Source organism: Conger conger, chromosome 6, assembly GCF_963514075.1.
Source record: "Conger conger chromosome 6, fConCon1.1, whole genome shotgun sequence".
NCBI classification, from domain to species: domain Eukaryota; kingdom Metazoa; phylum Chordata; class Actinopteri; order Anguilliformes; family Congridae; genus Conger; species Conger conger.
The window spans coordinates 18,546,128-18,570,076 of NC_083765.1; the positions used below are offsets into that span (position 1 = coordinate 18,546,128).

General features: G+C 42.3%; 1 protein-coding gene across 1 annotated transcript; it reads right to left on the bottom strand.

The window, feature by feature from the left end:
* Nucleotides 1-1,378: 1,378 nt before the first annotated feature.
* LOC133131496 (transmembrane channel-like protein 3) lies at nucleotides 1,379-19,454 on the bottom strand. Its single transcript, XM_061246879.1, has 22 exons — nucleotides 19,333-19,454; nucleotides 16,589-16,735; nucleotides 15,448-15,523; nucleotides 14,144-14,225; nucleotides 13,605-13,711; nucleotides 13,157-13,255; nucleotides 12,904-13,046; nucleotides 12,451-12,598; nucleotides 11,979-12,022; nucleotides 10,524-10,671; nucleotides 9,230-9,339; nucleotides 8,028-8,106; nucleotides 6,916-7,164; nucleotides 6,263-6,391; nucleotides 6,051-6,118; nucleotides 5,495-5,623; nucleotides 4,696-4,806; nucleotides 3,856-3,981; nucleotides 3,523-3,601; nucleotides 3,025-3,067; nucleotides 2,559-2,820; nucleotides 1,379-2,276 (listed from the first exon to the last, which is right to left on the bottom strand). Exons 1-22 carry the CDS (start codon nucleotides 19,452-19,454, stop codon nucleotides 1,430-1,432), a joined length of 3,348 nt encoding a protein of 1,115 aa, XP_061102863.1. The 3' UTR covers nucleotides 1,379-1,429.
* Nucleotides 19,455-23,949: the final 4,495 nt, after the last annotated feature.

Sequence of the window (23,949 nt, forward strand, 5' to 3'; positions counted from 1 at the left end):
TCTAAAAGCCACTAAAGCTGGTTGCACAGTGTACTTATTATACATTGCATAGTTGCATACATACTGTATAAGGTTAGTCATTTTAAATGAGATGCTGGACACTCACTCAGCTAGACATTTCCTCACCACATGCTGTAACACAGTTTGTGTCAAATATAAATGAAAATATGGACAAATCTGTATGAAAATATATAAAATAGTAAAATAAAAACATTCTATGTCATTTGAAATGAAATGGCTTAGATGTCAGTTAAATAATGTTTATTTGGTTCTCTGCTGCCCACACGTGTTTGTATACAGTAACTACAACAGCCAAATCATTTTCCCAGGTTCTGATCATGTATCAGGTAATGTACTCAATACAGAAAAAAGTAGAACCCCAAAGAAATGGCCAACCCTCACATAACCTGACCATATACAACAAACTACTGATGCCATGTGGGTTGCAATTATATCATACCCAAAATTGAAGCTTGAATCTCTATCAAGAGCCATACCATCACCAAAACATTATCAGAACGTAATTGTAAAATATGATAAGTCTACTGAGTGTTATTTATTCACATGCTGATGAAGCGAATAAATAATGAATAGACCAAATACCATTGTTATCTGTACTGCTTAAATTAACCAAGATATGACAATTATATGATAATTTACATTCATTCCATATACTTCTGGCCAAACAACAAAAGGGATTTAGTATTAAGTTGAACACATCACATGCCTTTGTTGTGGTATTCCATTGCCACAAGGAATATGCTTTGTATATTCACATATCCGGATTTTCCAGATCTGGAAATTATGGCAAATAATCTTTGGGGATCACATTGCAGATAAATCCCCCCATAGTTGAGAAGACCTTTGCTGTACAGTGCCCTTTGAACTGGTGAATCTGCCTGCAGCAAAAGCAATGGTCTCTTAAGGCATTTTTTAAATATTGATGACATTTCATATGTTGTTTTTTAATAGATTATAATGAAAGGAGGTAGCAGCTGACTATTGATCACATGATATCTTGACAATTTATAGACTGTAACTAATGGGTGATAGAATTGTGTCATTGGATGTAAGCTTGTGCTAATAACTAGATACAAGAAGGAATTTCTTGTTAATTTGTGCCCAAATACCTTTAACTATTGACAAAACTTATTAGCAAAGAACTATTAAAGAAACAAAACATACGATGGATATAGATGACCACCCAAAATGGTTAACTAGTTAAGTAGTTTTATTATAGATTATATATTTTATTATACATATCCATGAAAACACAAGATTATTTCACATACTCAGTAGCTCTTTTGCTATTTTGTTTTGTGTGTGTGCCACATATACAGTACAACATGGGAATACAAGAATATTCTATTTGATACACTATAAAATACAACATATGTAATAAATAACATACACAACAAACATTTTTTTTTCAGACATTTGAGCAGAATAGTTCACCTGGCCTGGATACATTTAACTGAGGTTTAGGCTCCTGCTTTGGGGGCTTGCCTCTGGATTTTGGGCCTTTCTCCTTGTAATGGATGACCTGGATGTACTGGTCCGTGCTGCTGTTCTGTTGGTCACTGCTGGATGCGATGGAGTCAGTGTCCGATTCGGTCATGGACAGTGCGGCCTTGTGTCTGGTTTTGGGCTTGACCTGGGGCTCGGTGTACCTGGCCGGCAGCTCGACCGGCTCGATGTTGGTCTGGGAGCAGTAGTGCAGCGGTACATGGTCCCGGTTCCCCTCGCGGTCGTCCCACACCCCGCGCGGTCCTCTGGCCGGGCCTCTGTTGACCGAGAGCCCGCAGTCCGCCCTGTTGGGCCGGCCTGGCTGGCGGAGGTCGGACAGGGAGTGCGGGCGGCAGGACGGGGCGAACGGGGCCCTCCTCTCGCTGGCCGTCTCCTCCTCTTCCTCTTCGTTGAAGTGCGGCTGGTAGCACTGGTGAGGCGGGTGGGCGGGGAATCTCCGGACGTTCCGCGGACACAGCTCCAGGATGTCCATCAGCTCTTCGGCACAGTACCGCCGGGGCGTCCGGGCCGTAGGCCGCAGCAGCTGCCTTTTGCCGTCGTGCTCGTTGACGATCACGTAGTGCGTGGTGTGGAACCGGCGCTGGGCCGGGCCCATTCCGGAGGCTTCTCTGTGTGGGGGCCACAGGCTCTTCCTGTACAGAGGATCTGAGTGGACGTTCTCTGAGTGGCGGCACATGGGATTGTGTGCCATCCTGTGGTAGGACGGTGACCTGCAGGAGCCGCTGGCCGCTCCTAGATATCCTGGATGCCTTCAAATGTAAAGGGAAAGTACAATGCAATGACCTGGCAGTACTCCTATGTCTGAAGCAACCATCTGTTTTTCAGTAAAAGAGAATGAAAGATGCTTGGATTGCTGAAGAACAGGTACAGCATTGCTGGATCATGTAAACTATTAAGACAGTATACACCATGAGATAGCAAGCCGTGGCCAGTTTTTATTCTTATGTTGCAATATGTAAGTATTACTGATACAGACACACTAGCTTCCAGGGATTCTGTGTGTTTTTTGGAAGCTGTGTGAAGCCTCCTACCTGTTTGGCGAGTGCTCCTCTCGATGTTTCTGCATCACGGGAGCGGCGGGGCTGCGTGACACGCCGAACGGCCGGTTAGCTCCGGGACGCGGGGCGGACTGGGCGATGGTGCGGAGGCTGCCGGCCGGCCTGTCCGGGGACTCCGCGCTGCCGATGTTTCCGTTGCGCCTGGGCGAGTGGGAGCAGACGGAGGACTCCTGGCCCGAAATGTGACCCTCCTGCTCCGGCTTTTTATCACCCCCCTCGCTGTCCTGCAGCCTCGCTGGGGAAGGTCAGAGCAAGGCCGCGGTGACACCATAACCACAGCAAGAGGAATATAACTCCAGGGATTTATTGGGTTTGTAAATACACTGAAGCCAATCATTTGACAAAGGTACTCTGGGGTTGAGGGTGATCTTTCTGCAATAAACGGCACAGGGTTAAAGCCTGAGCACTTTGCCGTAGTAAAAGAAAATGTGAAGGTTACCTGCAGCCATCTGAAAAACCTTCTTCTTATCTTCTGTTCTTTCCTAAATACAAACACATCCTTTGAAATTGCAGAACCAAGTAACGTGAATTACATTCTGTTAAAAATTGTTAAAGTTAAGTGTGACAGTACATGTTCATTACCCTCGTGGGTACCATGACTGAGAACTGCTCGTGTTTTACCTGATTTTTAGTGTCTTATCACTTATTATCTGTTTTTTATAACTTGTTTTTTGTCTGCTCTTATCTTGTCTGTTGCAACCTGTATCTTTTATATATGTTTTTTGTAAACAGGGCACCCTTGAAAATGAGAGCTTGCTCTCAAGGGAGTTCCCTGTATAAATAAAGGTCAAATAAAAAAAATAAAAAAAATAATCTCAGTCATACTATTTCATCTGCCTTCTGTCTGCAAAGCACACAGCTGTGTGTTTTTAACTGTTTAAACTATTTTTAAATGTAACATATAATTACAGAATAATCAGAGTTAATTCACACTTACAGTCTGAAGCTGCATTCTCAGTTGATTGTTGGTGACTTTCAATGACCGTGCTATTGCCTGTAGATAGTATATCAGCATGCTGAAAGAGAGGGAAACGAAACAATACAGAAATAAAACAGCATGCATTATGTAATGATGAAGTCAGACATGCATTAATTAACCTCATTTGCTACATTTTCATTTTTAATCACTTTGCATTGTTGTATTTTGGAATTTAGGTTGTAGGTATACTACGGAGAGTAAACTGGCAAACTGATTACATGTAGATACTTATATAATGTAAATGATATATGATATAGCCACCTGTCCATCAAATTTGATAGGCATGCTTACAACAGTAAGAGGAGAGCTGGCAGCACAACGACAGGGCTGGTGACATAGCTCATCACTTTGTTAAACCAAATGGGGAAATCCGTGGAAACCGTCTCTGAGATAATGTCGTAAATTTTCTCTTGACCGCTGATGCATAAAAACAAGCACAGACAGCAAAAATAAATCCAGGGAAGATTTAATTTATGTAATCACTCCATTGTCAGACATATGCACTCAGTGAGCACTTCATTAGGTATTTATTAGACTTATTGTTTAGACTTATTAAGTATCCTGCTGCTGTAGCATACACACTTTGAGGCTTCACGCATTGTGTGTTCTTCTGCATACCACTGTTGTAATACCTTCCTGCCAGCTTTCACCAGTCTGGCCCTTCTCCTCCAACCTCTCTCATTAACAACGCATTTCTGCCCGCAGAACTTCTGCTCACTGGATGTTTAAAAAATTATTTTTGCACCATTTTCTACAAAATCTAGAGACTGTTGTGCATGAAAATCCCAGGAGATCAGCAGTTTCTGAGGTATTCAAGCCAACCTGTCTGACACCATCAATCATTCCACGGTCAAAGTCTTCCACATTCTGATATTTGGTCTGAAAAACAGCTGAACCTTTTGATCACATCTGCATGATTTTATACATTTAGTTAATCAGCCACTTGATTGGCTGATTAAATATTTGCATTAACAAGCTGGTCTACCTAATAAAGTGATCGCTGAGTGTATATGGTACATACTGTATATATGATCCATATATGGCACAGTTTCACATGAATCTGATTTTAACCATCAACGCAAAGCTTGAAAGAGTTAATACTGATTTTGTATATAAGGCGTTGTGCTCTACCTGAAAGGTCCACAGTGTTGTGATGGTCTGTATCTCACTATGGCAAAGATGGTCGGAAGCATACAGAGAAACAGCATGAACAAAAGCATTGCCAAGTAGAAGTTGTTGGATCTGAAAAAGTAAAAGACCACATACAATTCAGATGCAGGTTAGGACCCAAGGCATTGAGTCACTCAATTAAGATGAACAGAGGAAAATTAATAAAATAAACAAAACATGATTTGCCCATTAGGATTGTCATGCTCAAGTTCAAATGTATTCATGGCGCGTATAATATTGTACCCAACACTGTTGAATCGTTTGGATTGTTTCACATAGAGTGTAGTCACAGGAGATGAGACAGTGGGCATCAGTATTGTCTTATGTGCCTGGGAGGGAAAGATAAGGGGCAAACGCAGTGAGCGACGAGACCGTTAAATAAATCAGAGACAAACGTCACGTCTGCTGCTGAAAGTCAGAGTAAGGCATGCCCTCAGCCTGGTGTGGAGGGCAGTCATAACGTAGTCATGCTCCCTGCAGCCTGGATCACATTCTGTCCAGTGCTGAAACGCGCTCGGTCATACTGTCACCCAGGGAGGGAGGGTTTCAGTGGTTCATCCCCAGCTCATCATTAGCCTGTGATCGGAGTCAGCCAGCATAGTTTTCCAGTGTTGCATTGACTTAGGTGGTAGGGCCTGTCCATGCTAGTCATTGATGGAAGATTGATGGCGAGTAAAAAAAAGGAGGATTACACTGACTCTCTGTGCAGCATATGTCAAAGGGGGCATACTGTACCACTACACGGCTGAAGCTCACTGACCGGGAGGCCCGGAAGACCTGCTGGTGGGGGACGTTGCAGGTGAGGACAGCCCAGCTGCGCAGGTACATCAGACCAATCAGCTTTAGCACGTTGAACGCAGGCAGGCACGGGGAGAAGAACGCACCCATCCTGGGGTCAGAGGTCAACAGTGAGGTTTCAAAAAGTGCATTTTTCCATGTAACATATTTTCCACTTGAAAATAAGTCGCAATAGACTCTTTAACAATTAATTAAATCTATGTATATGCAAAGAACACATCTACAAGTCACATCTATATTAGGCTCTAAATTAATGTTAACATAACGAGCAGTGCATTAAAACGTAATGTGCAATTGCCTCTGAAATATACATCACAGTGTTTTGCTTTAAATGGACGATTATAGATGAATTAAATGGGTAACATTGGACAGAAGAACCTAAATAAATGCATGAGAATCTGAGAAATCCTGGCTTCATCATTACAAAGAGTTATTATGCCCTGTAGAAATGTCCTTTACAGCAGCAAGATCCAATCTTGTACTTTCATCAATAATGCATTCACTTAGTCCTTGCTTACCATATCATCCCTTGGTTGTATATCAAATGGAGAACATTTTCAGCTATTTTAAATTCTCCATACTCGGGCTGTAAATACACACACACGTGCGCACACACACACACACACACACACACACACACACACACACACACACACACACACATGAATGAACAGGAAACATGTTTAACATGTTTTAAATGGATCTTATAAAACATGTGTAGACTACTTACAAACTTGCTCTCCAGATCCCAGCACCAGCAGTCACTCAAGTATCGGACAAAAAGGCCACGGATAAAGTCAATCAGTAAGATGCTCAACACTGTGAAGATCATATCAATGATGGAAAGCTTCAACATTTCCTGGAATAAAATAGATAAGACAATGCCATTAAAAATTTGGCCGCAATGTACAGAAGTACAGACAAATTTAATAAGCAACTGTTCATACTAAAACAATCCTTCAATCCTTAAATCATTATCATTTATAACCTACATTTCAATTTAAATGTTCTAATTGACACATGGTGATGGGTCAAAACAGATGCAGTTCTAATTTGCTTGATGGCTTATTTTGTTTTAAAAAACCATTGTACAATGACCAATTGAATATGAGTGTACTTATTCAATGGGCCACAGAGAGAATTTGTATTTAATTATGTTTTCTGTAATATTCACGGGTAGAGATAAATCATAGTAACAAATTGTCAAGACCTGAACAGCTCATGTTCACATTGTCTGTGATTGCTTTTCTGACCTTTTGATTGTCTAGAGCTTCTAGTGGCAAAATATTATTAATGCAAGTGACAATCCATCATTTAGACAGCCAATAAGCGGGTTATTATAACCCACCCCAAAGCATAATCTTGGTGCCCCATTTGCTGTACCTGTCCGACATACGTCTCCCAGCACTGGTCTGGGGGGGTCCTCACATTGTACCCGTACAATGCGGTCTGGTTGAGGAGGACCTGTGTGCCACCGCTCTTGGTCCTGTTGACCTCTAACCCCAGGACAAAGGTACTGTTCTGCTTCTCAGAGGCATTGGACAAGATGGTGGACAGGTTCTCCTCCTCAGGCAGAGCGATGGTGGCCAGGAAGGCAGTGGAGTCTGTCCAGTTCCCATTATTGACCGGATTCTAAAACAAATGCTTGAACTATTGATTGTGTCCTATTTCATTCAATTACCTTTATGGAGTTAAACAAGCTAATGGTTACTTCAGAGTAATGACACACATAATGTACTTTGCAATATCAAATATCCAATGGTCGAGGTCATGACTGTATGAAATCAGCACAAATAGTACTTATTCCACTTGCTCTTATTGTGTGTGTGTGTGTGTGTGTGTGTGTGTGTGTGATACCTTTATGTGAGGTCTGTGTCTGTAAATGGATGTCACAGTGAGCTGCTTAAGGTACAGACAATGAAGCACTTTTGTATCAAATATACAAAATAAATGACAAGCATTCTAAGCACAAGAAATAACAATAAATGAAAATGAACAAAAATGTTCCATTATATTGCTAACTGAATATAATATAAATGTGTACACAATTCAAGCCCATAATACCACTACAAGCGGTGTTTGTTATTTTATACAGGTCACATATAATTTTATATTTTGTATAGGATATTATAATTTCACAATACATTATTCTTGGTATATCATCAATATATATATATCAATTACAATATAGTATTTTATATATCAAATACTATACATATTTGAAAACAAAATTTGATAACTGAAAACAAATCACAGTGCAGGGACAACAAAAAAGCATAACAACAAAACAGATGTGAATTCTCAGACATGTTAAATGCTGTTAATAAAATTTACAGCAACTTTGATTCAAGAACAAATTGTTTCGAGAACAAAACGTCTAAGTAATTACTTGCAGAAATTACAGTAGGAACTGCATACCTACTGTAAAATTGAAAGTGTTGTGTTGAAAATGAACAAAAGCAAGATTGAGCTGAATATTAGGTGACAGTACTCACAGCTGAGCTCATGCTGTTGACCTTGTCCAGCAGAGCGATGATTAAGCTGTAGAGGTTCCCCAGGTACAGGACCAGCACCCTGGTGATGCAAGAGCACTCTCAGCCCCATGCACTCAACCCCCCCTCCAGCTTTCCTCTGGCCCTGAGAACCCTAACCACCCACACTCCCTCCAGCTTTCCTCTGGCCCTGAGAACCCTAACCACCCACACTCCCTCCAGCTTTCCTCTGTCCCTGAGAACCCTAACCTCCCACACTCCCTCCAGCTTTCCTCTGTCCCTGAGAACCCTAACCCCCCACACTCCCTCCAGCTTTCCTCTGGCCGTGAGAACCCTAACCTCCCCACACTCCCTCCAGCTTTCCTCTGTCCCTGAGAACCCTAACCCCCCACACTCCCTCCAGCTTTCCTCTGTCCCTGAGAACCCTAACCCCCCACACTCCCTCCAGCTTTCCTCTGTCCCTGAGAACCCTAACCCCCCAAACTCCCTCCAGCTTTCCTCTGTCCCTGAGAACCCTAACCCCCCACACTCCCTCAAGCTTTCCTCTGTCCCTGAGAACCCTAACCCCCCAGACTCCCTCCAGCTTCCCTCTGTCCCTGAGAACCCTAACCCTAACCCCCCACACTCCCTCCAGCTTTCCTCTGTCCCTGAGAACCCTAACCCTAACCCCCAACACTCACACCAGCTTTCCTCTGTCCCTGAGAACCCTAACCCCCCAAACTCCCTCCAGCTTTCCTCTGTCCCTGAGAACCCTAACCTCCCACACTCCCTCCAGCTTTCCTCTGTCCCTGAGGGATTGCTGCTAATCATTGTGAAGGATCATCCTGCACTGGCCCTCTCCCAAGCAAATAAAAACAGCGTAATGCAATTATCATACATTTAATAGTCATTTAAGAAGCTGCTGATGTCAAGTAGCAGCAGTTACTTATAGGAGTTTTACCCATCCCTCATGGTCAAACTGAGTTGCATATATACTGGGCAGCCTGTAGCCTATGGCTAAGGTACTAGACTGGGGTCTTGGAAGGCTGGTGGTTCAAGCCCCAATGTGGCCACAATAAGATCCGGACAGCTGTTTGGTCCTTAATCCCACTTGCCCCAGGGGGGATTAGTCCCTACTTAGTCTAATCAACTTTAAGTCACTTTCGATAAAAGCATCAGCTAATTAACTATAATAATGGAATGTAACATATGCTACTTCCAGAGACCTGGCCAGCTGGAAGCGAAGGCTGGTCCTTGGGTGGTACATCTCCAGCTGGGACACCAGCTCAAAGGCTGATGGGGCAATCATGGTGATGAGAGACACCACCACGCTAACCTGGGAACACAGAGGCACACTGCTCAGCACATTCAGGTGACACATCCATTTTGAGCTACATTCTTCGCACTGGTAACAAATCCAGAGTGACAACAACAAATGCAAAATGAATGGTCATATTTACAACATTTTCACCTTTTTCATCCCAATTTGGAGGAGCCAATTTAAACCCGCCAGCTTGTCTCACTGCTGCACTATCCTCTGTCGTTTTGGTGTGATTTGCAGGCGCGAGTCCAAGGCAGACAGCAAACTGCTTCCTCCAAATGGAGCTGCGGTTACAGTGCCGGCAGTGGTAGACTTCCAGTGCTCAAACAGCCAGAGGAGTCACAGGGGAAGCCTTGCCAATTGCGTGGACTTCAGCCAGCAGAAGATGGTCAATATTCTATTTACATATTTATTAGAAGTATGATGTACTGGTGAATTCCAATCCCTCTGCAACTCCCCCTTTCAATGTAAAATTGCATTTGAATTAAAGCCTTAAGCTTCGGTTCCGGTCACAGGACCCCGATCGGATCAGGTGGCTCGGGGGCCTTTCTACCTCTGCTGGCCCAGTTGATTTAATCAGTTCAAGTCATTGGAAAAGTACATCTATGAGTGATTCATGATGAATTAAATTGTGATTAATGTTCAAATAAATGTGGTAGGCAGGAACTTTCATTTCAGCATTCAGACATCCGTGATAGCACTTATCTATTCATTAAACAATGATTACAACATAACACACAACAGAAAATGAATGTATTTCATACAATAAAACAAACAACTTTATTCTGTCTTAGATTACTATCTCACTGATTCAGTCATAAATACGTTTAATATATATCGGTATTATACATAATTTACAATGCATTTATTGTCTATGTTTTGTATTTCATCACATACTGAGTCTGCTAGTTTGTACCTCTTAAAAAAGGTATGTATTTTCATTATTTAATGTTGTGGAAACCAAATGAATAATTTCTATGAAAGAGACGTTAAAATTGATTTAGACTAATCTCAGGCAATTACACTCAAAACCAGTGCTCAATTAATTAGCAGCTCATTTTGCAGGATGGCTTTCAAATTGGCTGAGATGAAAGGTTTGTACAGGAATGTGTTGAAAAGCCTTGGCTTGGAGCACTCAGATAAGAGGACTGAAGGAGGTGTGTGGTGTATTTATGTTTCTATAAGCCGATGCCTCTCACCTCATTCTTCTCCCACAATGTCAGCTCTGGCTTCTCCTGCTCCAGCCTCTGAGAACGGTCAACTACGAAATAGATGATATAGATGCTCCCAGCCAGAGAGAGCAACACCAGGATGTTTGCCAGGATCCTCAGACTGACCAGAACAGCTCTTTGAGGAGGAAGAAGGTCAGTTAGCCTGCTTATTTTTCACAGGTAACTCGGTTAAGTCTACTATGACACAAACAAATGCATTAATACAAAAAAAAAAAAACATGAAATGAAATAAAATTTATGAATTCATGAATATACAATGAAGCTCATGGATTTCTTTATAATGGAACAATGAACAGAAGATCATTTTAATGTCTGGCTTGAATAACCCTTACATTTCATTTCAAGAATTGTAATTTCTGGATTCCTGTACTTCATAAAATGTATTTACCCACCAAATTTATTAACAGCTCTCATTCCCAATGACGACCAGGGGCTTGCATTATGAAGCAGGATTACTGAGTTAGCTGGATAACTGCACTGAGTAAAATTCCGGACCACACCCAAACCTGGAACATGGACTGAAGTAAAAAAAAAGCTGTTACGGGTTTTACTGTGTGCAGTTATCCAGCTCATTCGCTAATCCTGCTTTGTGGAACAGGCCTCCGACCAGGAGGCTTCAGAGAACATACTATAAAATATAATAAGACTATAAATACATATCATAGCATGTCTCAGTCACATGCTGTAAACCAGGGTTTAAACTAGGGTTTATATGCCATGTCTTGTTATTACCTAAACAGACATTTTGCAACAAAAGGGCAATTTTCATTATAGCAGCTACAAAATCATCTGGAGTGAGTGATCAAAAAGAGAAAGACAAACAGTGACAGGCAAGAAGTGTGGAACGGTCACTGCGCATGCTGTGCATTCTACACTATACAGGGTGCAGGCCTTGCTGTGATTTAGGTGCAGTCATCTGGCCGCAGTAAAAGATTGTTTGTGTGAAATATGACAGGATATTTTCTGCGGCACAGGATTGCAAAAGACTGGGTATATAAATCAGAATGGGTCAGAGCTATGTTTTTTCCTTCTTCTGAGAAGAGGAGAAAACACAGGAAGGAGATGGGACACCGTATCACACTGATTAAGGATGAGATCCTGTCCTTTCACTTCAGGGAAATAACTTTGTGATATTGCCTCGTTTTTTTTCTTCCCACACAACACACGCTTCAGTAAGTAAAGAAATTGTATTTGAGCCTTTTCACCTGTATTCTAAATGTATCAGCTATAGTTCAGAACTGTCCTTCACAAACCAAGGACAGAGAACCACTATTATTCTGCTTATGAACTGGAGCTGACTTTAAACACCCTATTAAAGCATGGCACATCCATTAAAGCACACGGAAAATAACGCAGCGAACATCCATTTACACAGGCAGAGCAATGGGCACAGCAGCCCAGAGCAAGTGTAGGGACACCTACAGGCTTGTGTCTTTCTCCTTCTCCTGTTCTTCAACAATGGCCTCCTTCATAGGGAAACAAAAGAGAATTACATGAAAGCACAAATTAGGCAGACATACACATCATATCAGGCAGGCAGGACTGCAACAGGAAACCACCAGGTTGACTGAAAGGGGCACTTAACCATTAACACAGTACACCGCATTCAAAACCAACCACTTGGAAGGCTCTGCCTGGTACAGAGTAGGGATGAATGCTGATTGATTTCTCCGGAAATTCTCAGCAGTACAAGGACATAATCTATAAACAATGGGCAGCCTGTTGGTCTGTTGAGCAAGGCCCTTAACCCTGCGTTGCGTAGTCTAATGAAGTCGCCTTGGATAAAAGCATAACCTGGGAGATGATTATTATTTGTATTATCTCCCTTGCAGACGTGTTCTGCAGAATTAAAGCCAGATTATTTGTGGGGAAAAGAGCCCGTCTGGAGTCCCACCCTGATATTGTTGACGATGGCCGCTCCTTTGCTCTCTGCAGCCTCAGGGTTGCCGATTAGGTAGTCCCAGGCACAGAACAGGCGCCAGCAGAAGGTGTAGTTCTCATCAGAGGCACTGGCTAGGCTGAGACGTGAATTTCTGGCCATCCTGGGATATACAATAACACGAACGCATCTGTAGCCAGCATACTTTAGTGAAAGTTTCCTTTCCTTTAAGAGCTCATAATATTAACAAACATAACATTTTATTTTAACATTAGGATTGTAACTATTTTTGTACAAGACATTACGGAGAAAAATGTAAGCAAAATGAAATATTAATGTTTGCAGAATGATTTACCTTTTTTATCAACCGTTTTATAACAAACAAAGATGTTTTCTCACAGATAGATTAACCCAATTGTTTGTCATATTAGAACATAAAGCTGAGAAATTCAAGTCTCTGAAGATTACTTTCTTAACAGAATGATGAAGCTGTAGGCAAAAACAGCCATCCCAACCAGAAAGTAGGCCAGGGGAAGCCGGTAGCCGGCGCTCCCAATCTTCCGGACCCTTCCGTAGTATCCATAAAACAGGACGGAGTACTGAAGGTAGCCCTACAAGGATACAATGACAACAGGGAAACTGACTGCATGTTGGGGGAAGTGTGTGTGATTTCACAAAAATCTTTATCAGCCCTGCAAAACCAAGTAGCTCTCAGCCTTGCCCCTAAAGACCAGATGGTATCCAGGTCCTGTGCGGAGGCCAGTTGCTCTTTGGGAATGGTCTTGCTCCTGGTTGTTCCAAAGGGTGCCCCTGCCAGCAGCTGAAAGGACACCCAGAGAAGGGAGAATGGGTGAGTGGTTCTTCCCTGGCTGAAACCCCAGGAAATTGCCTGTGGCCATGTAATACAGTGTACCATAAATTAGCCCAGTAGGAACGTGCAGCGAGAAGTTCCTCAGTTTTAGTACATGATACTTTATTTTAACCAGTGGCTTTATGGTCACACTTTTACAGTATATAAATGTGTTCCTTTTATAATTTTATAACATCCTACACCATGAAATATATTTTCATGGCCACAGAATGAAAAATGTAAGGGTAAATGTGGGAAAGAATCTGTTGTGATTCATATAGTATGTTATTTTCCTTGACAAAGGGAGGGGAGATCTTACCTCAGGCAGGACGATAAATGATCCGGTCATGATGGTCAGAACGATGTTGATTCCAAACAGCCATCTTAGGAAGATGAAGTAAGAGGCCACACCTGACCCAAAATGACCTTCAGGCACAGGACACAGAGCAGGATCTGAATGATCTAAATCAACTCATTTATTAATTTAATACCAACCTGATATGTGTTTGTATCGAAACACATAATGTCTTCATAACAGCTGCATAAGGTCATCCACAAACATTTGATGAATTGATCTTGTGAAAAGTGGTCAGGAATAATGATTCACAAGAAAACATATTCATGTTAATTAATTGCTAGGAATACTAGTATAGTATGGGACATTAAATGATGCATCATATACATATTTATGCCAATTCTCTTTTTCTACAATTAATTTAATATTTAGTACTCCTGAAATATGTCAACACCTGGACAAACAACCTGTACTTATAAGAAACAGTGTTCTATTCTACTTCTGTATGAAATATTTTTGATCTGATGCAGAAACAAATAAAGCAGACATCCATTGATCCTTACTCTCAATCTTCTTTATCCTCATCTCCCATGGAATGAACAGGACTACGATGTTATACAGCAAGCGAGAAAGTTTCTTTAGCAGCTGTGAAGGACAGCAACAGTTACTGGAGCTACGGTGACTATACTGTACTGTTCGTGCGACATTTTGATTAACATGTCCCTGTTATGCCATTTATCTTTCACTTTTTCATTTCAACAGGGGGGCTGCCACACACACCTCACTGCTGGGAGATAGGGTAGGTAATCCATCAGTACGCCAGTCAGATGGCCTAACACTAGAACCACACAGGCACTGTGTGCACAGCATTACAGTCCAAGTAGAAATTGAAAATAATCATTTAAACACAGGATGCGCTGATGGGCAATAAGACAGACAGTTACAATAAGAGCATATGATGTCTAATTCTAATTTATAAAACGACTGAAATTCAAGGTGGCATATAAGCTTTAAGCTATAATAAGCCATCATCCATCTACTGGCTAAAAATCAATTCATTTCAGCAGCTCTGGGAAAGCTTCCCTGAAAGCCTTTGACACATTTTAATTAAACTCGGCAATAACAACCAGCCATAAATTTCAGCAGTGTGTCAGTGCCTGTTGGCTGAACTTGTGATAGAAAGGCATGGAATAAGACCAGCGCATGTCAGACAAAGCCAGAAGAGCAATGCAGATCAGTGCTGTCAGAAGCACACTCCAGCACCTACCCAGTGAAACACAGGGCCTGTGCAAAAACAACGGTTTCTGAAAATGACATACTGTATAATACTGTTTGCTGAGAGCTAGTTACTCTGCAGCACTTTGCAACAGTGTAATTGTCCTAAGTATTCCTTTCACACAGGCAGACCAGAGAAAGCTATTCAAAAACTGAAGAATTGTGTGTTTGCTAAGCCCTCCAATATCTAAACCTGGGAGATGAACATTACCTGTGAAACACTCCAAGGGAGGACTTGCAATTTACTCTTATTAATGTAGACAACAGTGATTTTATCAATAAATCCCCTATCCAGATTGTAATATTAGGGTTTTTTTTTATAGGACTCTTGCATGTATACATGCATATCCTGCAGAGACAACTGATATCCAACTGGTATCCATCTATAGTGTTTTTATTTAATCCTGACACCACTGACTATGCGACAGGCATAGCCAAAAGTGTAACTGCGGACAAAGCTGGGAGCTCTCTGTAATTTCCCCCAGTCAGTTATTTGGACCGGACATGACAGTACATTGTCCGGTTGGGAGTCCAAACCGGACATGTAAAAAGTAATTTTAAAACCAGACATCTGGCAACCCTGATTACTTACATCAGCTCCTGCAGTCTGGTATCCCCGGGTCCTGGTTAGCCGGCCTTCATACTTCAGAACAATGTCTCTGGCATGCCTGGAATGACACACACAACCACCAGGACCTCAATCATGAGAGCTCACACCTGTAAAACACTCAGTAGCTGCAGATTTACTACAGACAGAGTTTCTGCTTTAGCCATCAATATGAGCTTTATTGCTACACTGATACCAAGATTACTACGAAGGCTGGTCCTGGGAATAGTCTATAACATTTTCACATGCAATTCTGCACATGATTACACTACATAAAAAACACAGGTATAGTCTATACACAATGAGTCACTTTGAGTGTAAAATATAACATTTATAGAACAGAATTAGCATGAACAACAGGATTTATAATCAGTCATTTACAACATCACAAATTAAATGTTTTCATAGGGGTGGGGTCATGGGTATTCATCCATTGCTTGCAGCTTGTGTGAGCTTGTTTACAGCAGTAAACCCTTCAAGGCAATATGGAGCTTGTCATAAAAACCCAGGGATGCTGATAAGCAGGTCAACACTTTTTGGAAGTGTCCCTGGTAGAGTCCCTGGTAGAGGTTGGCATCAGGTATGTCAGTGTGTGTGTGTGTGTGTGTGTGTGTGTGTCCTCGGGGCAGCCGAAGACCTTGCTTTGTGTGACTCTTCGTGTTAGGGTGGGATCACAGTTCAGCCAACCTCTCTGCTTGATTTCCCGTGCCCGGTTTGCAGGATGGCAGCAGGATGCTTAATGGAATAATTATTCAGCTCAGTTTACAACAGAGGTCTCTTTTTTCACAATGAACGGACTCTCAGCGAAACGAAGAGTAACAGCTCACTCTCTTCACAAACATGTCAATGTCCGCAGTACTGGAAAATAAAAAAAGACTGCAGTACACAACCTTTTCATGCAGACAGAATGCTTTACCGTGTCATTCAGCTCTGCTTTAACGGGACACTCCAATGTAGTGGAGCTCGACTAATAACAATACATCAAGATAAACTGCATTAAGCGATGCTCTATGTGAAGTCATACTCCAACCCCTGTATTTCTAGAATGTGCTAGGGTGAAGCTCATTGAGTATGGGCATGTAGTGCCACTCCATTTCAGGATAGAACCATATTGCGTGGGCCTTACTTGAGGGCTTTGAGCTTGCGTCTCATTGGCCAGGGTCGGGTGCGAATGTTGGCGATGATCTCCTTCTGGAGCTGAATGTTCTGGAATATTTCCTCAGGGTCGCTGCTATCCACGCGCTCGTCCTCTCTGTCCTCCTCATCCGATTGGCTGAAAGAGAAGTGACACCCCAATGCCATGCTGTCAGCTCCCTTTGAAGCTCTCAAACGGAGGCAATACAGTCAGCAGGTGTTTTTAAATCGGCAGACCTTCACTGACATGAATAAGAAAGTCAGGCGAGCAGAGCAGGGAAATTAGCAACACCTCTCCAGCTTCGTTTCAACCTTCATATGCAATAACAAATCTCAAGACAAAGGGCATACTGACTATTCTACTCATGAGATTATGTGTATGTCTTTTTTTTTTTACTTTACTTAATTATTTGATGTTTGAACAATTGTGACATAACTGTTTGTGAAACCCTTTTCTAATATTTGAGCAAACAATATAGCTCATTACCTGCAGACCTATTGTTTATTTTATACAGCGTTCTTTGCTCCTTATTGAGGTTGTGAATGTAAAGGAAAAACCAGCACAGGCCGTGTGATTCTCATGATAGCCACGCATGCCTGGGGTGATAACGCCATGCCCACCACAGGAGTGTGTGTATATCATGACTATATCATGAGTGGTTACGGTGGCAGGAAAAGGCAGAAGTATGTGCCGCGGGCTGCTAATGCACATTAATAAGATATAAAGGAACTGATCAAGAAGGCTGACAGTGTGTCTGTGGTCACTGACGAGTTACCGGACGGCACAGACAAATTCACGCTTTTAGGACAATGAATAACATCAGATGAGAACATAGCCTAGTTCCTGCTGACACAGTGTGCCTTTCTGCAATAAATTCCTGCTCAGTTTTCAGATGGGGTCAAGGAATGCCTGTTGGACTTTGACGCAAACTTCATCAACGCGACTGCATTCGTCCTGGATGACATGAGTTCCAGGTTGAATGCATATCCGGAAACCTTTCTGCTAAGAAACACATAATGGAGCAGATTTCAGAGCTACCGGTACAACTCCCACCTCAGGCATTAAAAACAAAATGGAGGAGTTGGTTTTGTCCCAGTACCTCAAATTCCATTTAGATTTGTGGAAATGGAGATGGCCATCTCACCAAATACTGCTGTGCTGGGAGCTGTTTTGGGCAGGGATCATGAAATCCTAAGGTCTGAGAACTGCTAGTTTCCCACCCTCCATTTATCTGGGAGTCAGGTGTGAAGACAGTCTGGCCAATCAGCAACACTAATTTTTCAGTTAATTATGTAGGGGAAAATAAAACCAGGGCTGGATTTGAGGGCCAGATTTGATGATCCCTGGTTTAGGCGCACAGCTCACATAACTGCGGAACATTGGAAAAGCCTCCTTGACATGATCCACAAGTTTCATATTTGAGAAATCAGAATACATGAAATGTACAATAAGACTGAAAAAATAGAAATGTAATATTAAACCACTGGCTCAGAGGACACACATTGTCAGTATTGATCAGACTGATTGATAGGTCGGTCGATATGCAGCTGTTACTTGCATACTTGCATATATGAATAAACACACACAGTACAGTGCGGATTTGGACAGTGACACCATTTTTGTTGTCTTGACTCAAATATTACTGCTCTGTGAATGTACATGTATGTATGATAAAAAAATATTTGTATGAAGTCTAAATGATTAAATCTGTCAAAGCCACACATATAGCAGAAGATACCTGTATGTGTGCTATCCAAACTATGCCAATAATGTTCATGAAATTAAGTTGGCATTGCTGAAGCAACATGAATAGCAATATCCCCATATGGTGAAGTGGTTATTTATGAGATACTCATGAGATGAATGCTAGGCCAACCCATTCATGTACAAATCTTATTTAGACTACAGTAACCTGAAATTAAGATGTTTTACAAAACATTATGTTGAAATAACAGGTGGAATGCTTGTATATTTTCACTTTCAATTCAGAGTTGGAAAATTCAGAGTAAAATTCCTCCCCAGAATTTTGTTCCAATCACCTGGATTTGCTAATTAGCACAATTCTTCAGCCAGAAGGTAGCACAGCAATGGCACTATTAGGAACCAAAAATGAAACATGCCAGACACATTTTTTAATAAATATATTTCATACCTGTTTCTTACCTGTTGGCTTGAAATAAATAATCTTTAAACACCAGGATTCAGGTAAATTCCATTTTATTTCAGTTTCAATTTCATTTGTAAATTTCATTTTCATGAAAACAAAACCAGTTAATGAAAAAATGCCAAGAATGTTTTATATGCATTATTTAATAAATTCACAGAATTTCAATGCATTTGTGGAATGGACTAAACTGGAATGGGATTAATTCCAACCCTGGTTATCATGGATATATCTGAAAATCTATACTGAATGAGATCAAATATTTATTTTATTTAAATGAAACTACACAGTACCGAATACACATTCTAAAATCGGCACTGGAATGATTTTTTATATTTAAGTAAATATATTTATTAAAACTGGGATGACATATACAGTACATGTATTATATAAATATATCGTCATACTGAATGCGCTTCATAATTATAATATTAATAATATGACTAATATTAATGCAGCTCACTAAAAGTGAAAAAGTGTGATGAATATGACTTGTTGAGAGTACCGAGACTTGTTGCAATATGAGCAGAATATGCGGTGTGGTTATGAGGCAGAGAGGCAGGGCACTCACCCGGGGTGATGGCGCTGGTGCTGGTAGAGCGTGTGGATCCTGGAGTTCCTCCTAAGGCTCCGGTATCTTCTGGTGGACCGCAGGGTCCTGGCGCCGGTCGCAGGCTGGGTGTGAGTGTTCATTCTGCGGTTCTGCGGGCGAAAACTTTCAGCTCTCTGGTGGTGCAGCGCGTTTCCCCTTCCCTACAGAATGTGGAGGTGATAGAGTGGGACAGGAGATGCTCTGCTACCTGCCGACTCCTCGCCTCCCTCTGGAGAGCTGTGGAGACCCCCAGCGGGAAGAATTTAAGCCGACACAATCACTCCAATCACAGCTGTGTTGACCTCTTAAAGAGACAGTGCAACCGGGCAGCCACAAGCACCCCCACATCAATGAGCTGACATCTAGACTGATTACTGCATCAACCCAAGCATTTACATATTGTCTCTAGCCAAAAGCTCCATCGATGGAATTCATATAGTTTAGTACAGAACATCTTCTAACAAACACACAAGTATTGTTACAATTTCTTTTCATATGTATCATAGATTACACTGTCTTTCTTGTGTTGGAAGACACTATGTCTCCTATAGTTTACAGGAGGAATTTTATAACCTAGGAAGAGCATTATTTTACACCAAGACATTCTGGGTTGCATGTGAGAGAGAAAAAAAAAAAGGTTATGCCATACAATTTGATGAACATGTATTAAATCATACTGAACAATTCTTGAAGTTATCATTTCAGAGACAAAACAAAATCTAACATTTTTAGTAATAATTCATCACTAAAAATATTAGATTTCCATGCAGCCTGGAGATGTATTTATGATTCAAATTTTCACACCCATCACTGTAATCTGTATAAGAGAGTTGGGCTGTCTTTACTGCACACACAAAAAATAAACTTACAAAAACCAAGGCCATCTTACAAAAACCGCCTCCTCGAGTAACTACAGCCTGCGGTCACTGGGTGAGATTTTGTACAGTATCCCTCGTACGCATACGGTGTTTGGTAAAAATGCTTTTAATGTCTTTGCACCTTGGTCATGGAATGATCTAGGACATCTCAAAATAGACTCTTTCATAACAACACATGAGTTTAAAAACAGTATTAAAGACTGCTTGGACACGGAATGTTCATGCTTTGGGACCTAAGGATTTGATTATTATGATTTCTTTTAATTTGTATTGTGGTCTGTTTTTCATGTTTTATTGTATGGTGGTCTGTTTTTAATTATATACTTTATCTGAAACAGAACTATTTTTAATCTCAATGGATATTAAAGTACATTTTACATACATTTTCCCCTGGGAAATACATAATATGTTATATACAGTAAAACATTATAATAATTTGATAAAATAAAAAGAGATTTCTTAAAACACATTAATTCATCACCTTTCCAATAAGTTTCAGTGCAAATTCTGCATGATTTCCTTCTGCAATATTTTTAATGGCTCTTGTACCTTTCTTTGTTTTTTTAGTAGTTTATTGGTCACAGACTAACTGTACATGCCAATGGTTAGGGAAACAGAAGATTATTACTATACTGTATTATTATGTGCCAAATGTTGTTTTATGTCTTTATTTTGCAGCATTTTAAACAACAGAAGGAGGCATTCATCTCCCAAACTGGGCCTGAAATCATTTTACAGCCAGAAAATATTATCACTCTTTGAAAGTTGTATACAAGGCATTATCCAAAAACTGTCATTTTGTTCAGAGGTTACATAGAAAAGTGGGGTTTTATAGGCAATCTGGGCAGAAGGACAATATTCCGATGGGACACATTGGACAGACTCAATGTAATCCAAGCCATGCCTCTCACAAGTGTTTACTGAGTTGTCAGAACTTTTTGTGAGCTATGAAAATCTGGAAAACCTCAGTTTAGAGAATATTTCACATTGTGCAGTGACAGATATTGAGCAGAGTAATTATTTCCAGTGTTAGAATAAAAGCTTTTAAAGATGACATTTTATTGAAACATCAGTCAGGAAAATTAAGGGTTCTGCAATGACTGACCTGAGAACAGCACTAAAGACAAATTTAGCCTGTATTCAGTCAACATTCAAGTAAACTCAAGGAAGCAAGGCGAGTGTTTTGCAAATAGAAATTAGCTTTTTCCTAATTAGTTATCCATCCATCCATCCATCATCACCCGCTTATCCGGAGTCGCGGTGGCAGTAGTCAAAGCCGGGTATTCCAGGCGTCCCTCTCCCCAGCAATGCATTCTAGCTCCTCCTGGGGGATCCCGAGGCGTTCCCAGGCCAGGAGAGATATATAATCTCTCCAGCGGGCTCTGGGTCTCCCTCGGGGTCTCCGCCCAGTTGGACGAGCGCGGAAAACCTCCAAAGGGAGGCGCCCGGGAGGCATCCTGATCAGATGCCCGAACCACCTCAATTGGCTCCTTTCGACGCGAAGGAGCAGCGGCTCTACTCCGAGCTCCCTCCGGATGTCCGAGCTCCTCACCCTATCTCTAAGGCTGAGGCCGGCCACCCTATGGAGGAAGCTCATTATGGCCTCTTGTATACGCGATCTTGTTCTTTTGGTCACTACCCAAAGCTCGTGACCATAGGTGAGGGTTGGGACGTAGATCGACCAGTAAATCGAGAGCTTCGCCTTCCGGCTCAGCTCCCTCTTAACCACGACGGTCCGGTGCAAGGCCCGCATTACTGCTGACCGATCCGCCTATCGATCTCACGCTCCCTTCTACTCTCACTCGTGAACAAGACCCCAAGATACGTGAACTCCTTCACTTGGGGCAAAGACTCGTTCCCAACCCGGAGGGAGCAATCCATCGTTTTCCGATGGCTTCGGACTTGGAGGTACTGACTCTCATCCCGGCCAGTTCACACTCAGCTGCAAACCGCTCCAGTGCGTGCTGAAGGTCACGGTCCGATGAAGCCAGCAGAACCGCATCATCCGCAAAAAGCAGAGATGAGATTCTGAGGTCACCAAACCGGACACTCTCCTCACCTCGGCTGCGCCTTGAGATCCTGTCCATCAATACCACAAACAGGACCGGTGACAATGGGCAACCTTGGCGGAGTCCAACACCCACAGGAAACGTGCTTGACTTTGTGCCGAGAATGCGGAGACAGTTCTCATTTTGGTTATACAGGGACTGGATGGCTCGTATCAACGGCCGCCGTACCCCATACTCCCGCAGTACACCCCACAGGGTTCCCCGGGGGACACGGTCGAAAGCCTTCTCTAAGTCCACAAAGCACATGTGGACTGGATGGGCAAACTCCTGCCAGCAACCCTGCCAAGGTAAAGAGCTGGTCCACTGTTTCCCGACCAAGACGGAAGCCACATTGCTCCTCCTGAATCCGAGGTTCGACCATCGGTCAGAGCCTCCTTTCCAGCACCCTAGAGTAAGCTTTCCCAGGGAGGCTGAGGAGTGTGATACCCCGATAATTGGAGCACACCCTCCGGTCCCCCTTCTTGAAAATGGGGACCACCACCCCGGTCTGCCACTCTACAGGTACTGTCCCCGACCTCCACGCGACACTGAAGAGGCGTGTCAGCCAAGACAGCCCAACAATGTCCAGAGCCTTCAGCATCTCAGGGCGAATCTCATCTACACCCGGCGACTTGCCACTGAGGAGCTTTTTGACTACCTCAGCAACTTCCGCCAGGGATATAGGTGCAGATTCCCCTGAGTCTTCTGGTTCTGCCTCTTCCACAGAGGACGTGTTGTTCGGGTTCAGGAGCTCCTCAAAGTGCTCTTTCCACCGTCCGACAATATCCCCAGTCCGAGTCAGCAGTTCTCCTCCCCTGCTGGAAACAGCCTGAGACAAGCCCTGCTTTCCCTTTCTGAGTCGTCGGATGGTTTGCCAGAACTTCCTTGAGGCCAACCGAAAGTCCTTCTCCATAGACTCCCCAAACTCCTCCCATACCCACAGCCCTTCTGGCCACCCGGTACCTGTCTGCTGCTTCAGGGGACCCCCGGGCCAGCCAAGCCCGAAAGGCCTCCTTCTTCAGCTTGACAGCCTCCCTCACCGCTGGTGTCCACCAGCGGGTTCTTGGGTTGCCGCCCCGACAGGCACCGATGACCTTCTGGCCACAGCTCCTGCTTGCCGCCTAATTAGTTAGTCAAAGTTTAGGGTCAAATGTTGATGGAATCCAGCCATTGTAAAATTGTCAGTGAAAGGCAATAGAATGTCCTGTTTATGTTTCAACAATGACAACTGTTTCATAAATCCTGGTTAGAATAGTGCTATCACAGACTTCTATAATTAGCTGGGACTTTAGCACACAGTGCATGAGAATGTCAATTCTGAATGGATATCAATTTGATGAAATGTAATAACTGACTCATAATATAATATAAAATATAAAAGTGTCATAATATAATGCTTGTATTACTCACAATACGTGGGAACCTGCAAAGTCAAAGTATTGAAGGGAAGAGTGTTTTCTCATTGTATGCTCATCATATAATCATAATCACACTAATGGCGACTCTTTGTAATTGAAACTTATATAAATGCATATATAATTTATTTATTATATATAATGCATATATAAATGTGTGTGTGTGTGTGTGTGTGTGTGTGCCTTTCGTCCTCTCCCTCCTCTTCCCTCCTTCTCTCTCCCTCACATTGTAGCTTTTGACCGATACTCATCCCA